Source organism: Rosa chinensis, chromosome 2 (assembly GCF_002994745.2).
Source record: "Rosa chinensis cultivar Old Blush chromosome 2, RchiOBHm-V2, whole genome shotgun sequence".
Lineage (NCBI taxonomy): Eukaryota > Viridiplantae > Streptophyta > Magnoliopsida > Rosales > Rosaceae > Rosa > Rosa chinensis.
The window spans coordinates 37,885,764-37,900,856 of record NC_037089.1 but is presented as its reverse complement, the minus strand read 5'-3'; the positions used below and the strand labels follow the sequence as shown (position 1 = coordinate 37,900,856).

The window sequence follows — 15,093 nt, the reverse complement described above, 5'->3', positions numbered from 1 at the left end:
GCAAGTAAATTGTATTCCTGTAATCATCTTTATATACCTCTACTGTGAGATGAATAAAATATCAGAAAATTCATTCTCTCAACCTTGTTTTATTTGACTCATGTCACCAGATTTATCATTGATGGTGGATTAATGGCCTCCATTGTTATCATCAGCTCAACGCAGAGTAAAGAGAAAATGGATATGTATTCTCTCTACTCAATTAATGGCCTCCATTGCTGCTTCTTCTGCACTTGGCTGAGAGGACAACATCAACCAAAAGAATCTGAAAACCAAGATGGGGGGAGCACAACAATTTTTGGGTACCCATTTGCTTTTGGATGGACAGTACAGAATGGACCTATTTATCCAAAATTGAGAATATAAAAATTAAACATATAAAATTAGAAGGGAATGACTGAAGTGTTTTTTAAATTAAAATTCAGATACTAAATAATATTTAATTGGTTAATAGACACAATTCTATCTTGACCGCCTTACGGTCTAAATTGCATATGCACGAGGCCCACGGTGAAAATTTGGATACTCGGAGGGTCTTTCGAAGTGAAAACGTCCATCTCTGCTAAACAAATGTCTTGATAAATTAATTGAAGGTATGGTACAAGAAATACAACCCATATTCCGTGAACCTAATTGTTTTACTGTTGGACAGGGGGTCGATGAAGATTGAAACAGAGCTGCTTAAACTCTTCCACCTCATCCGCATACACAAAACGGAGATAGACCATGTCCGGCGTCCAGCAGTTCCGACCAGAAAAAACTATGAGGTCAGACTCATCATTTAGTTGATGTAGAAACCAGCGTCGTGGTATGTAGGAGAGCCAGAAAAATTCACGATGCACAGTACAACAGCGCTTTAGGAACTCATATTCTTCATTGCTCATTTGATACCGATGGAGAGAGGACAAACCATTCTTCGCAGTTTTCAATGTTATAATAAAGGGGTACAAAACACTTTCCTGCAAATAATTTCTGCTAATACGATATGACACAAAGAGAGCTAATCCTATTGTGTCACTCAAAGGTGGTGGTAACTGGAATTGCCAGCCACAGCTGGGATCCCAGGGGTCCTCAATGCGGTGCCCGAACCACTCCGGAATTTCATTAGACGGGGGGATTGCATTATATATTAAATCCGGTTCAAAAACCTACGTACAAAATAAAAATAGAATGCATATTTATGTAACTACGACAGTGTTAAATAGATGTAATAGATTCGATAAGAAAAAACATGTGTGTGTGTGTGTGTGATAAGGAGGCAGAGAGCGAGAGGAAGACCTTGATATGACCTTCAAGCATCGGAAGTTCATGTCTTATCCTTGGTTGAATATTTTGATCATCTGATTCTACTAGTTGACGGATGAAAGACAGATTATCAAAGAAAGATGTCCAGCACTCGGTTATTGTGTTCTCAAACTCCCCCTCTTCTTGCCTGTACAAGAGACGTATACCACTCTTCTCTACTGTCAAGCCTCTGCAACTAACATAAATTCTGGCCTCTACATCACTAATCACACTGAACTCCGTTAGCAAAAGACGGGGAATGTAGGTTAGCCAAATGAATCTACCAAGATGCAGCGACTTGAGTTTCTCTTCATTGATGCAACACATAGGGATATGATTCAAGCAATAGTTGTCCTTGGCTCTCAAGTGACAGAGAAGTTTGACCGGGGAGGTAGTTGGACGCTGGTCATGAACTTCAAAGGCAACACATATAGCAAGTCCTCTCCAGTTCTCATCCTCGTGCAATCTTGGAGGTAGTTTGATTCCCACCCTAGACCTAGAAGACATCTGATACGACATCTCATGTTTGAACCACACTGGAATTTCCTTGTCAGAGAAACAAATAATATTGTATGGGGAGAAAGGATCAAAATTCTTGAAAGCTGAAATTGCGTGTCCACAAAGACTGAGAGTAGCCACCTTGGACTGTCGAAGCAACAACTTCAGGCATCTCTTCCACCGTGGTGAACCATATCTTCCCTGAAGTTGAGTCTCAGCCATTATATGTACATGATGACGAGCCAACACCAACGATTTATCTTCTTCGGCAACGTTTTCATGGTTTCTATCCCTGTTTTCCAAAAGGCTTTTCGAGTGGAGTAATGTTACTGATCTGGAGTGGACCAATTGGGTAAGGTCAGACTCCCCAAAACCTTGCTGTTGCTGGAGATAGCATCTGTGATTTCGCAGCCGCACAATTGAAGAAGAAGGAGCTTGTTCTGGTAGTACAAGTGCAGTACTTCTGCAAAAGATTTATAAGAGTTTTACTTGGAGAATTAATTGATGCATTAGAAAATAAAACTTTTCTCTGCAGCAAATTAGGAATTAGTTCAACCTTCTAAACCAGGAACAGCAATTGAAGGGCATTTCTGCTTCCTCTGCATTGCGCCGATCAACAGGTTGGGCCTGGGAACATAGTTGAGTGAGGGCATGTTGCCCCAACGTGCTGGCAGCAGCAGTTAATGAATGGGTCAAGTCTTCCAAATCATGCTCAAATGCTAAACGGCTTCCACACACTTGGACCTCCATTTCTTCATTAATGGTTCTGAACAATGCGCTGATACCCTGACATTGATTCAACTGTTGTTGAAAATGAACACGTGGTACATGTAATACAACAAGTTGATCTGAGGTCCCAACACAACTCTTTATCTTGAGTGATCCGTGCATTACCATACTTCCATGATCATGAGAGCATAAATCAACATAAAAGAAAAAACTACTATTGCCAGATGTCGAAGTAGATGTACACCGAGAAAATTGAACATATAGTTCTAATCCCACCCATCTCTGATCATCAAGTAAGTTTTTAGTGATGTAACACAATGTTACATCCCCTGCATGGTGATGGAAGAACCAAGGCAGGGTTGAAATTACTGAAGCAGGAAAGCAAAAGTGGAAACTCTTCTGACGTCCCTTGCTTCCCTGTTAAAGCAAAAAAATAGTCACGTTATTTGGTGAACTGAATTAGTGACCCTAGTAGAGGTATAGACGTATGTGGGGGGGGGGGGGGGGGGGGGGGGGGGGGAGAGAGAGAGAGAGAGAGAGAGAGAGAGACCTCATAGAGTATCGACAGCTCTCCTCTGATTTTGATCTTAGAGTTAACTTTGCTGCAGCTATCTTCATTGAAAGTTGAATTAGTAGATCCCTGTTCTATCAGGACACCAGTTGTTTCCTCATCTAATATGTCCTCGCAATGTCGATCAAAATTGGAATCAAGATGACTCTCAATTGAATTAGTAGTCTGAGTTGCTATACTTTTAACAAACTCTGCAGCATATTCCTCTGATATTAGATGTATCCCACAACCTCTAACTTTTAAATTTGGTCTCTTTGTTGAAACTGAAGCTCGAAGTCGTGAACTTGGTTTATCGAACAACCCACTAAATTGCCCACCACGTGGTTCATAGCAACTAAGACCATATGACCCAGTCCTGAAGTCTATGAAGTTTTGAAAAACTAGGGAAGTATCATGCCCAACCGCCCCAACGTCGGTGTGAAAATCACAGACTGTCTCCTCCAATTCCCAGCTCTTGTTGAAAATGTCTTGCTCAAGGATATCAAAAACAACAAAAAGAGCAAGTCCCATCCACGTACTGTTACCATCAGAGAGTGGGATTGTCACGGAAGGGCCATTTCTCCAACGACTCCACGAATTTGGAATTCCGGCACTCAGTCCTGTACTCCACGAATGTGGAAAACGAATTTCAAATGGTTTTTTGCCATACACTCGGTCCTGTAACAAAAGAAAAGAAAAAATTTAAGTAACTTTCTGTATGAGAGAGAGAGAGAGAGAGAGAGAGAGAGAGAGAGAGACCTCAATGTATGAAGGAAAGAGTAGTTCAATACGGTCTTTGGGAACTGGAACTGGGAGGTGATTTGGCTGACCATCATCCTGGTCAGATTGTCTGCAATTTATGAAACAGAACCCCTTTCCAGATGCCCATATTGTCAAAGTATCTGCATTATTCTTCAACATAGGACATTCTCGTGCATGGACATGTTTTAGATTGAAGGGAAGATTATTCGGCAAGGACTGTAGCTTCCTACATCTAAACAAGCGTAGTTCTGTAAGCTCAGAAAGATGAGAGATGCTCTCATCAGGTATACTCATGAAGCTGTTTTCACTCAAATCTAAGACCTGCAAAGAGGATAAGTGACCGATTTCATTTGGTATATTGTCAAAATTGTTCTCACTCAAATTCAATAGCTTCAAAGAGGATAAGCGACCAATTCCACTGGGTATGATCGAAAGATTGTTTTCACTCAAATCCAAAATCTGCAGAGCAGATAAGCTGTAGAGGCTATCAAGGACTTCTTCTGCTAGACTACACCTCCGTAGATTTAATGACGTCAAAGAGCTTAAATCCGAGAACCATTTAGGCAATTGCAAACCTTTGCATCCACAGAAAGATAACACTTTAAGTTTCTTCAAGAGTAAAATGGACTGGGGTAATCCTGTTATAGCAGTTTCAGAGGCATCAAGCTCCTCCAAATGTTCCATGTATGCCAGGCTCGGTGGCAATTTGAATATAGTTGAGCACCGTGATAGATTGAGAGATTTTAGACTGAATAGGATTGGAACAGTCAAAAGGTTCCTGCAGCCTGACAGATTTATCAAAATTGGGCCTTTCAAATGCATCATCGGAATTCGCAGATGCCTTAACGCCGTCCCATCTAAATGCAGTTGTGACAAATTGTTCATTTCTCCCTTAATGTTTGGAAACTCTTTCAGCTTTGAACATCCCGAAAGAACAAACATGTTTAGAGACTTCAAGCTGATGGAACTGGGAAGGCTCTCTAGATTTACACATCCTTTCAAATTCAGAAACACCAAATGTTGGAGACACCCAATGGTTGGGTGAACCTCTGATAATTTTTCACAACCTTCAAGGTTCAATTTCTTAAGATTTGGAACCCCATTCAAGTCAGGGATCTTCTTCAAGTGTTGGCAGTTGGAAAGATCGAGTTCTTCCAGATTTCCCAAACGAAACTGCATGTGCGTATAAAAGAGAGTAATTAGATAAATACCTGAAAGAAAAGCACTGTTGAACTTGATGACAATATGATTCAAGAAAAGCATATATATACAGCTATACTTAGAGTAAAAGATTTTTCTTTTTAACATCGGTGTGATTAAGAGAGAGAATGGAACCTTATAGAGTTCGGGAAAGATTTCATCCTCCTCTGGTTTTCGACAGTTTATGATACTCAAACCCTTTTGAGGCGGATATCTCCTCCAACTAGATGAAGAACTTGTCAGCATAGGACAACCTCGTACATTTAAATTTCTTAGACTTGACGGAAGATCTTTTGGCAACGTCCATAGTTTGCTACACTTAAACAGAGAAATTTCTGTAAGCTCAGAAAGCTGAGAGATGCTTTCAGGTATGGTGAAAAAGTTGTTCTCACTTAAATCCAGACTCTGCAGTGAGAATAAATCACCAATGTCATTGGGGATTGCTCCTTCTGCGAGATTACATCCACCTAGGTTTAGTGTTGTCAAAGATCTTAAACCTGAGAACTTGCTTGGCAACTCTAAACCTGTGGATCCAGCACAGCCATGGAAACACAATAATTTAAGATTCTTGAGGAGAAAAATGGAATCGGGCACTTTTCTTATAGCAATATTACACGCATCAAGCTCCTCCAAGTGTTCCAAGCAGCCTATGTTATCCGGCAGTCTGTCCATACGTGAGCATAGTGACAGATAGAGAAATTTCAGTGATGTCAAACTACTAGAAAGGATGCTTGGAACACTGAGAAGGTTCCTGCACCCACTTAGATTAAGTAAAATGAGGCCTTCCAAATGCTGGATTGATACAGGCAGCTCCCGTATAGCCGTGCCATCTAAATAAAGTTCTGATAAAGTATCCATGTTCCCCACAATCTCTGGAAAGTGTCTGAGTTTTGAACATCCCGAAAGAATAAAAGTTCGAAGAGATCTCAACCTGATGGATTGAGGAAGGTTCTCTAGACTTTCACAACCTTTCAAGTTCAATAAAACCAAATGTTGGAGATCCCCAATAGTAGGGTGAACCTCCAATAACTCTATACAACCTTTAAGGATCAATTTCTCAAGCTTTGGGACCTTACTGAAGTCCAGGGTCTTGGTTAAATACTTGCAGTCAGAAAGATCCATGAGTATAAGCATTTTCAGAGAAAGCTGTTATGAAATAAGAAAAGAAAAATGAGAGCAATGAGAAAACATTTAACTAAGCAAACTAGGATAACCGAACTTCATGACAAATCCCATGCAAGAAAAATACCGTTTCATTCCATAGTTGTTCAATGCGGCTGTTAGGCATCTTTAATTCAACCAGCTTGTCTGATTTAAAACTAGATGGCAGAGATACTAGAGGGCATTCGTGCCATTCCAAAAGTCGTAAATTCTTAGAGACATATCTGAAGTGCACATCCAGAAAATTTACATTACAAATCTTCAGCAATCGTAGGTTGCCCATAGTTAAGAACGGGTCATCTTCCAATGGCATTTCTTCTTTTTCAGGCAAGCTTAAGAATAAGCCTTCAACAGTAGTTGTCCCCTATACAAAACACTTCCATGTAAGATTCAATTATAATTTGTAAGATACATTTAAGATTTATCCTATAAGCATTGATAGCACATGCTTAAGAACAGTACATAATGTATGTTATATACCAGTCCTGTTCCCCTGGTCAGCAGCTGACCAGGGATTATTTCGTCACTTATCTGTCAACGTACCGTCCGATTGTAAGTGTACCTGTTACATACAGCTGACCAGGGGAACGGGTACCTGTTACATACATAAGTGTACACACACCACACACACAGATATTATGTGCATGGGTGAGTGCATTACATGCAGTATTAACTAGCTAGCTCTTACCGTATTGTCCATGAGCACGCTACGAGCATCCTCAAAAAGCCATGACCCTCTGCCTTCGTACTTGTGTACATTGTCATTGAGCCACAACCTGCTACGTTGACCAGGAAAAGAAGATTCTCCACGAACAATATGCCAACCCAAGCACCGTAGTAAATCATGCATCCACAGTTTATTTCTTTCAATTTTAATCAGAGACTTGTCAATGAGGTTGCTTATACCTATTCTGGAAGAAAAGCCACAACCTTTCAATATATTCTTTACACGGACATGATCCTCGCCATTGAAGAAACATGCAATGTCCAAAAATATTTTCCTATCCGTATCCTGTAATCCATCGAAGCTTATTTGAAGCACACTGAAAATGTCTTTATCCTGATCATCGTCTAGTCTATGCAATATCTCTGACCATTCATCTACCTTTAGTCTAGACAAGTATGACCCTAGAACTTCATGAGCTAAAGGAAGGCCACTAGCATATTGCAGAAAACTCTTGGACAACGCTACAAACTCTTCTGGGGGATTGTCTTTCTTGAAGGCTTTCTGACATAACAGCTGAAAAGCTTCCTCATCTCTCAGTTTTTCAACCTCATATATTTTATTTTCTTGTACATTAAAGTTTCTCAATGGGCTCCTATCTCTAGTTGTTATAATCAGTCGACTCCCTCCACCCCAAATATTCTCTCCAAGCGGGCCTCCAGGTGCTAGACATTCTATTTGTTTGAATTTATCAACATCATCCAGAACAATAAGCACCTTTTTCTTATACAGTGCCTTCTTCAATAACTTGATCCCTTTTTCACTGGTGTCGATATTTATATTGCCATCCCCCAAAAAGGATTCACAGAGACGTCGCTGCAACTCAACTTCAGATTGCAATCTAACTTGGGAAACAAAGCCGCTAGGATGAAATTGGTTACGGATCTTTTTGAATACTTCCTTAGCAAGAGTTGTCTTACCGATTCCCCCCATCCCCCAAATCCCTACGGTAAGAACATCATTTGACTCTAGATCCAAGCGAGACTCTATTTCTATTATACGGGCATCCATTCCGATTAACTCTCTTTCAGGAACGGATAACATTTTGTTCAGTACATTTAGAATCTGATTAACTACTTCTTGAATAACTTCTGATTCTCTCCTGCATATATAACGATGACAAAACAAAGAGAAGACGGATCTTTTAACCATAACGTAGAAAAGTTCACATTTATATCCCTCAAATATATTAACAGAATCCAGCTCAATCAAATAATTCTGGTCAAATCTAAAACAACAGAAGATTTAATAAAGAAAAACTGACAACTGAAGAAACTATCTCACAACCGAAAAACATTCCCACTAATTTTTATTTTTTTCACATAAGATTCTACTCATGCTAGTATAGAAATGATAAAGAAAAGCAACTGAGACCAAAAGCAGTACTAGAGAATGTGACACCGGCATAACCAAAAGGTACAAATTGACAATAAGAAATCATTCCTGCAGCCAAAATGAACGTACTCTCTAATCTCTACCTCAAAACCGAAAGTAAAATCGACATCTTCATTGTTTCAACATATATTGATGATTAGTGCTTATTAGAAATGGTCAGAGTTTGATCATCAAGTTTAAGTAAGAGATGATGAAAAAATATCGTAAAAAAATTTCTTCGAATTGAACAACTAGATAGAATTACCTATCCTCTGTCACATGCCATCCGGAGAGACCAGCTATATCCTCTAAAGCTTTCCTCCACTTGTCCACCTTTCTCATCTTGTCCTGGAAATGTATCTCATGCTTAGCAAAAGCCTTGCCGTAGTTTCCAGTTTGCTTCCTTATCTCAGATGGTTCTACATGATAAAAAACCGGAAGAACTACCAGTCCCCTCAGTTTCTTGCATTCAAGAATATGTGCAAGTTCATCCAGACACCAAGTTGAAGTAGCATAGTTGGTTGAAAGAACGGTAACTGCAAACTTGGACTCTTCTATTGCTTTCAGAAGTTCTGGTGAAATGGATTTCCCCCTCTCAAGCTTTTCGGTATCTCGAAATGTGTCGATTCCTCTCTGGTTCATAGCATAGTGTAAATGGTCTGTAAAACTATTGCGAGTGTCCTCGCCCCTAAAACTGAGGAAGACATCATGTTCCCAGTTAGAGGGTGAACTAGATGATGACGAAGGAACTGTTTGGGTTTCGGGAGAAGATGACGAAGGCACATCCATATCAAGTTAGACAATGAAGACACTAGTTTGGGTCTTGTCTTGGGGGAAGTGGCTACTGGAACTTTTTCAAGTTCCGCTTTACGGGCTGAAGGAGATCGATGAAGGTGGTATTGGTGGAAATCGCTGGCAACTTAGCAGAAGGAAGGAGGAGGTGCTAGACTAAGATGAGGAACAAGAACAAAAGGAAGACGAATAAAGGGGCATTTATCAGAAAAAAAAAAAAAAACAATGGGAACTTTAATTACTAGCTTCGAAACAGATCGACTCGATCAAAATAATTTGACCGCCTCGTGCTGCCCGGTCAGCACTCCAGCACATTTCGACGCTGACTTTATATTTTAGCCCAAATTGGGAGCACATCTACCTGTAACTAATTTAGTATTTTGAAATGTTAAAAATATAAGCAAATGGGTGTGTGAATTCATACTTGGAATATTCAACAAAACATTGTTTACAAATCTGTGACACAATGTTGATCATGACACCATAGGAATGAAATTGTCAAACCAAAGAATGGGTGTTGTGAAAGGAGTAAACTATTGAAAATATTGAGTTATCAATAGTGGCAGATCAAGATTCGAGACTGGGGTGGGATGGAATTTTTTCTCTTTGATTGAAGTGAAATAGAGAATTTAGCGCAACGTCAAAAAACTGTGTTGAAAAATTGACAATATTAAGATTTGTAATAGAGCACAGCACGGGCCTGACACGATCAAAAGCGGCCCGGCACGGCCCAAGCCCGTTAGTGATCCGGCACAACCTGAACATGTTAGAATAACGGATTGGGTTGGGCTTAGGAATATTGGCCCATTGGCCCGGCCCGTCCCAACACGGCCCGAGCAGGATATATTATGGGTCGGCCCGTTACAAACACAGAATTTCATTTTGTTTTTAAAAATATTAAAAAACTACAATGATGAGATTTGAATATGAGACCTCTTTATTTAAAATCTCATGACAATTCCACCAATGTTATTTGTTTTATGTTGTCAAAATAGTAAAACAAAACATTATATCCTTGTTTTGTCATAAGTATTTTTTCTAAATATTAAATATATGTTTATTAATAAAGACTAATCTCATAATAATACAACAACTAGAGTAATGCTAGAGATCCCAAATTCATACCAAAATTCATTACCAAATGATGTGGCAAGCACCATCTCATCAATATCATTATGAAATTTCAATGACATGGATTTGTCTGTTTAATTAAAAACACAAATTGTGGAAAAAGAAAATTATTTACCAATCCTAATCTTTTTTTTTTTTTTTGATCGGGCAAATCCTAATCTTTTTTAATTATTTTTTATTTACTTGTTAAGAAAAAGCAATAATATGCCATCAGAGCGTATTGAGTACTGGAGCAGCTTTCTCCCTAATGACTCATTTGGAACTTGGAAGCCTCTCTCATGTGTTCTCTCTTGCTTGGGAAGGTTTTAATCTTCAAAAGACTCATGCTTCCATGAAAACAACAAATGAAGTTGCAAAATTAATGACAGGAGATTGAAAGTTCTCCTTGTTCTTATTTTTAGAACCTAATTTTCTAAAGAGAGACAAAGATAAAACACCAATCATCGATTAATTTGCTATATATGTTCCATACAAAGTAGAAACCCAAACATGAAAAATTTCCAATTCTCAATCCTTCATTTGGCCTTCATATAAATATACTATAATTAACTGTTTTGTTCTGATATTTCGAGCTGGGCATTGAGGTTGCTGAAAGCAAGAATGAGCATCTATTCATTTTCTAATTTTTGTTTAATTGTGATTTTTGTTTAATATTAATTTTAATATCAATTTTTATTTCTAAATAGCCAATAAAGAATCATGTCAGCATAATTTCCAAAAGAAAGTGATGATATGGTGTATGCCACTTCAGTTGGTAAACAATTTTGGTACACAATTTTGGGATCTATAGCATATAGAATGAAGGAAAGAATAATATGATACTAAATCTTCATTATATTAATGAAGATTAATCTCACAATAATATACTAAAACAATATATTTTGAGTTATTTTTTCTTTCTTTCTTTCTTATAGTGGAATATAAAAAATTATTAGAAAACTAGTCTTTAAAATCTAAGATTAAGAAAAACGTTGTAGAACTTAATTTATTTTAATTTTCTAAATAGTTAAATAAAATTAATTTTTAATTGTTCAAATTAAGATTTTACAATCGTGCTTTATAGTGAGTAGGGCCCGTTAATTGACCCGGCCCGGCACGATATAGACTAGAGCCATGGGCCGGACCGGGCTTAATGTTTAAGTAAATGGACCGGCACGAGCCCGGCACGATAATAAATGGGCTGACCCAAGCACGGCACAAAGCACGACTAGGCCTGTTTGCCACCTCTAATATTAACCTAAAGTATATGTCTCATATACTGTCACACCCCTGATTTTTAATACAAATAAAAATCGATATATAATCTCATAATTATACATGCGTGATCGTTCAGTCATCAATACAAATACCTGGAAACTTTTTTCCCCTTTAAACCAAATACATACTGATGCCCTGAACCCACAAGGTTAATGTATACTCGCTCCACATAGTTATATATTACACAAGCTTACGAATTAAATTGTCAACAACAAAATAAAACGTAAATGCTCCTCAGAGCTCACTACAAGCGGAAGTCTTAATAACGGTAAAGTCACAAAATTGGCTTCCTACCTTAAAGCTTCTAGCTCGCTACCTCAGTTTTCAACCACGATTACCCTGACCTGCAGGATTAACCCCTACACCATTTGAATAGTGCACCGGGTTGCCACACAACAAACCCGGTAAGCTTTTGCAAGCTCGTATGAGTAACTCAAATAACTCACGCAAAACACAAAATAAACCCACGCGAATCACGAGATAAACTCACATGTTTCAATCAAGAAACAACTCACACAAATCACGGGATAAACCCACACGAATCATGAGATAAACTCACACGTTTCAATCAAGAAATAACTCACACAAATCACGGGATAAATTCACACGAATCACGAGATAAACTCACACTTTTCAATCAAGAAACCAAGCACGGCGGATAGACTAGGGCTCTAACTGATCGTATTCACTAACCCGGCCAAAGGTGTGAATTCCCGATTTTCCCACCCACGATTACATTTCGTGATCCACGATCCTCAACTCGTAAACCTTTGGATCCACGGTATAAATACCAAAACATTAAAGGAGTCGCACTGGACCCAAAATGTTACACGAATTTAAAATAAAAGATTCCCCGTAATTGATGCCTATCAATTACTCCCGGTACAAGACCCACATTTAAATAAACTACCCGCGAACTAAAAAGTTCCACAATACACAACACTTTTCAAAACAATAGAAATCAACCCTTTCACAAAATATTATTTCACGAAAAGTCATACCCAAAACAATAAAATGAATGCACCCATAATTATTGTTTTATCACACAATTTCACCTACACACACACACACACACACGTAGACATTCACTCAGGAATGCTACTAATACCAACTATAGTTTGCAGCTAACTAAATAACTCTCAAAACCAATAAGATATTTCGTTCATTAATGAATCTTGTGAGATTACTCACCTCGAAATTCCCGTTGCATCTTCAATACAGAACAAAGCAGCCAAACCACAAAACAACCGTCCAAGAATACTTCGTCAAGTAACTAATCACATACGGTTTCAACTTAGTAACAATTCACAATCGATTTAAGTCTGAAACCCCCGTTTTGAATAAAAATCCTCAAAGTGGCGCCAATCGAGGCGAAACCACATCCGAGACCTCCCAAAGTCTCCGGAATACTTCCACGATCAATATGCCAAAACCACAAGTCGATCGAATGCTCAAATCCTCACGGATCGAATAAATCGACCGGTATGAAACCGTAAAAATCATAACAATTTCATACGAACTCCAAAAATTGCGTATTATATATCGAAACGCTCGTATCGACGAGTAGAATATATATAATACCAGAAACAGTCCCTTACATGGCCAGAACTCCTTCAGAAAGCCACCACAGGCGGTGGCGCACCGCCGCCGGCCAAAACTCAATATTTCATAAAACTTCCAACATCAAAGCTATTCATCTAAGCATGCTTGTGAATTTTCATAACTAGCTCGAAGTCAGAAAACAAGCATAAAGGGTCGAAAACTACCTCACAAGTTTTGAATTTTTGCTCAATCTGAGTTGAACTGATTTCCACGTAAATCGATCCAAACAAACACCATAGATCAAACCAGAAGGCTCCCATGAACCCAAAAAAGGAAGCTTGAAGCTGTGTCGTCGCCAGAGCAAGGATTTCAGACCGGGTCCGAAAACTTCAATCGTTGCAGCTTGCAGTGCCGCCGTGGAGGAGGATCACCGCTAGAGGACACCAGAGGGAGGACCGGAGCAAGGTGGCGAACTGATCTGGAGAGTTTCACCGGTAGAGGACGCCAGAAAATGGAGTTCCGACGTGGTCGGAATACCTTATTCGGGTCGGGTCAGCCGGATAACTTTGATTCTAAAGGCGCAGTCGAGAGAGAGAAGAGAGAGGAAGAAATATTTCCGGAAATGGAAATATGCATTTATGAAAAGAATTTCAGAATTTCTCTATTTATACTAAAACGGAAACTTTTCTGAAAGCCATAACTTTCTCATACAAACTCTGATTGACACATTCCGCATGTCTACGAACTCGTATCGACGCGCTTTACAATTTTCGTGAAGGAAGTTTTTGGAGAATTCGAACAAATAAAAAGTCAACCTTTGCGCCCCCCCCCCCCTAAAGTCATACTTTCCGGATAAAAATTAGTCTGAAACACTTCCGCTCCATCCACGAGCCACGAAACCGTCTAATAATCATAATTTAGATTCCGAAAATTCATCAAAAAATAAATACGAATTTCTGGGGCATCACATATACTTTATTAAGAGACATGTATAAGAAAGTAAGAAACCACCCAAAATTAATACCAAATAGGTTACTGAATAGAAATATTGCTTGGAATTACTTTTATTAAATAAAAAATGGAGACTGAAAGAAATATAATAAAAACTAATGCAAATAGTTTGAATACCAATCTTTCCATGGCTGGCAGGCTTCAATTGCTTAAGTCTGTTTTAATAGCATGCTTGTGTACAGCTTTCAAGTTTATGAATGGCCTATTTCACAACTACGGTGTTTGGAGGTATAGTGCAGGAATTATCTATGGTCTGGTTCCATTGATAAGCGAGGTGTCCTTTTGGAAGCTTGGATAAATTATTGTTCATCTTTTGAGGAAGGTAGGCTAGGCTTAAAGCAACTTACTCACCAAAATCGATTTCTTCTTCTCAAGCGAAGCTAGGAGGTGTTCTCTTCTTCTTCAGTTGGTAGCTCTCCGAGCTCACTTTTGGTGTAATGGGGTCTTGCGTCGTTCGTATGCAAGTTCTTCTATTTGGCCAGGTGTGAGAAGATTTTGGGCTCAGGTTCAAGAAAATTCTAGGTGGCTCCTTGGTTGTGGGAGATCAGTGTTATTTTGGCGAGATAATTTCTTGGGTAAGCCACTTCTTGATTTTTTGGGGAATAATAATGCAGGCTTGGCTACTCTCATGGATGAGTTGGTGGCTGATTATGTTCATAATGGAGCTTGGAATTTTCCTTCCTTGCTTCAATTTCATTTTCCAGACCTCTGTGATTTAATTAGTAAAGTTCCTATTGCTTTATCCCCAAATATGCCATTAAGTTGATTTGGGTTCCTTCCACATTAGGTAAGTTAACTGCAAAGGAGGCTTTTCACTTTCTTTGTCCACATCTTCCTTAGACAAATTGAGGTAAGCTTATACAGTCTAAATATATGACTCCTCGTATCTCTCTTCTTTCATGGAAGGTTTTACGTGGTAAGGTATCCAAGGTGACCCTGTGGGGCCTACCTTAAGAATAACTCTACCAAAAATTCGACAGAGTCACCCTTAAAAATGGACTACCCAAAACCTGTATAAAATATATTTACACTTCTTAAGAAAACACCCTTAATCTCCTGGAGCCATCCTACTCCCCAA

General features: G+C 38.9%; 1 protein-coding gene across 1 annotated transcript; it reads right to left on the bottom strand.

Annotated features, from left to right (window-relative positions):
- Nucleotides 1–391: 391 nt before the first annotated feature.
- Nucleotides 392–9,269, bottom strand: LOC112184260. Its single transcript, XM_024322526.2, has 9 exons — nucleotides 8,548–9,269; nucleotides 6,873–8,010; nucleotides 6,273–6,548; nucleotides 5,159–6,169; nucleotides 3,821–4,996; nucleotides 3,062–3,739; nucleotides 2,339–2,928; nucleotides 1,279–2,245; nucleotides 392–1,148 (listed from the first exon to the last, which is right to left on the bottom strand). Exons 1-9 carry the CDS (start codon nucleotides 9,069–9,071, stop codon nucleotides 639–641), a joined length of 6,870 nt encoding a protein of 2,289 aa, XP_024178294.1. The 5' UTR covers nucleotides 9,072–9,269; the 3' UTR covers nucleotides 392–638.
- Nucleotides 9,270–15,093: the final 5,824 nt, after the last annotated feature.

Bases quoted from the DNA above. Each gene is read 5' to 3' on its own strand.
- LOC112184260 (XM_024322526.2), bottom strand. From the start codon at position 9,071: ATGGATGTGCCTTCGTCATCTTCTCCCGAAACCCAAACAGTTCCTTCG. The intron at 2,246-2,338 runs GTTGAACTAATT...AATCTTTTGCAG, and splicing joins TGCTGTTCCTGGTTTAGAAG to AAGTACTGCACTTGTACTAC. The intron at 1,149-1,278 runs GTCTTCCTCTCG...TTTTGTACGTAG, and splicing joins TGCTTGAAGGTCATATCAAG to GTTTTTGAACCGGATTTAAT.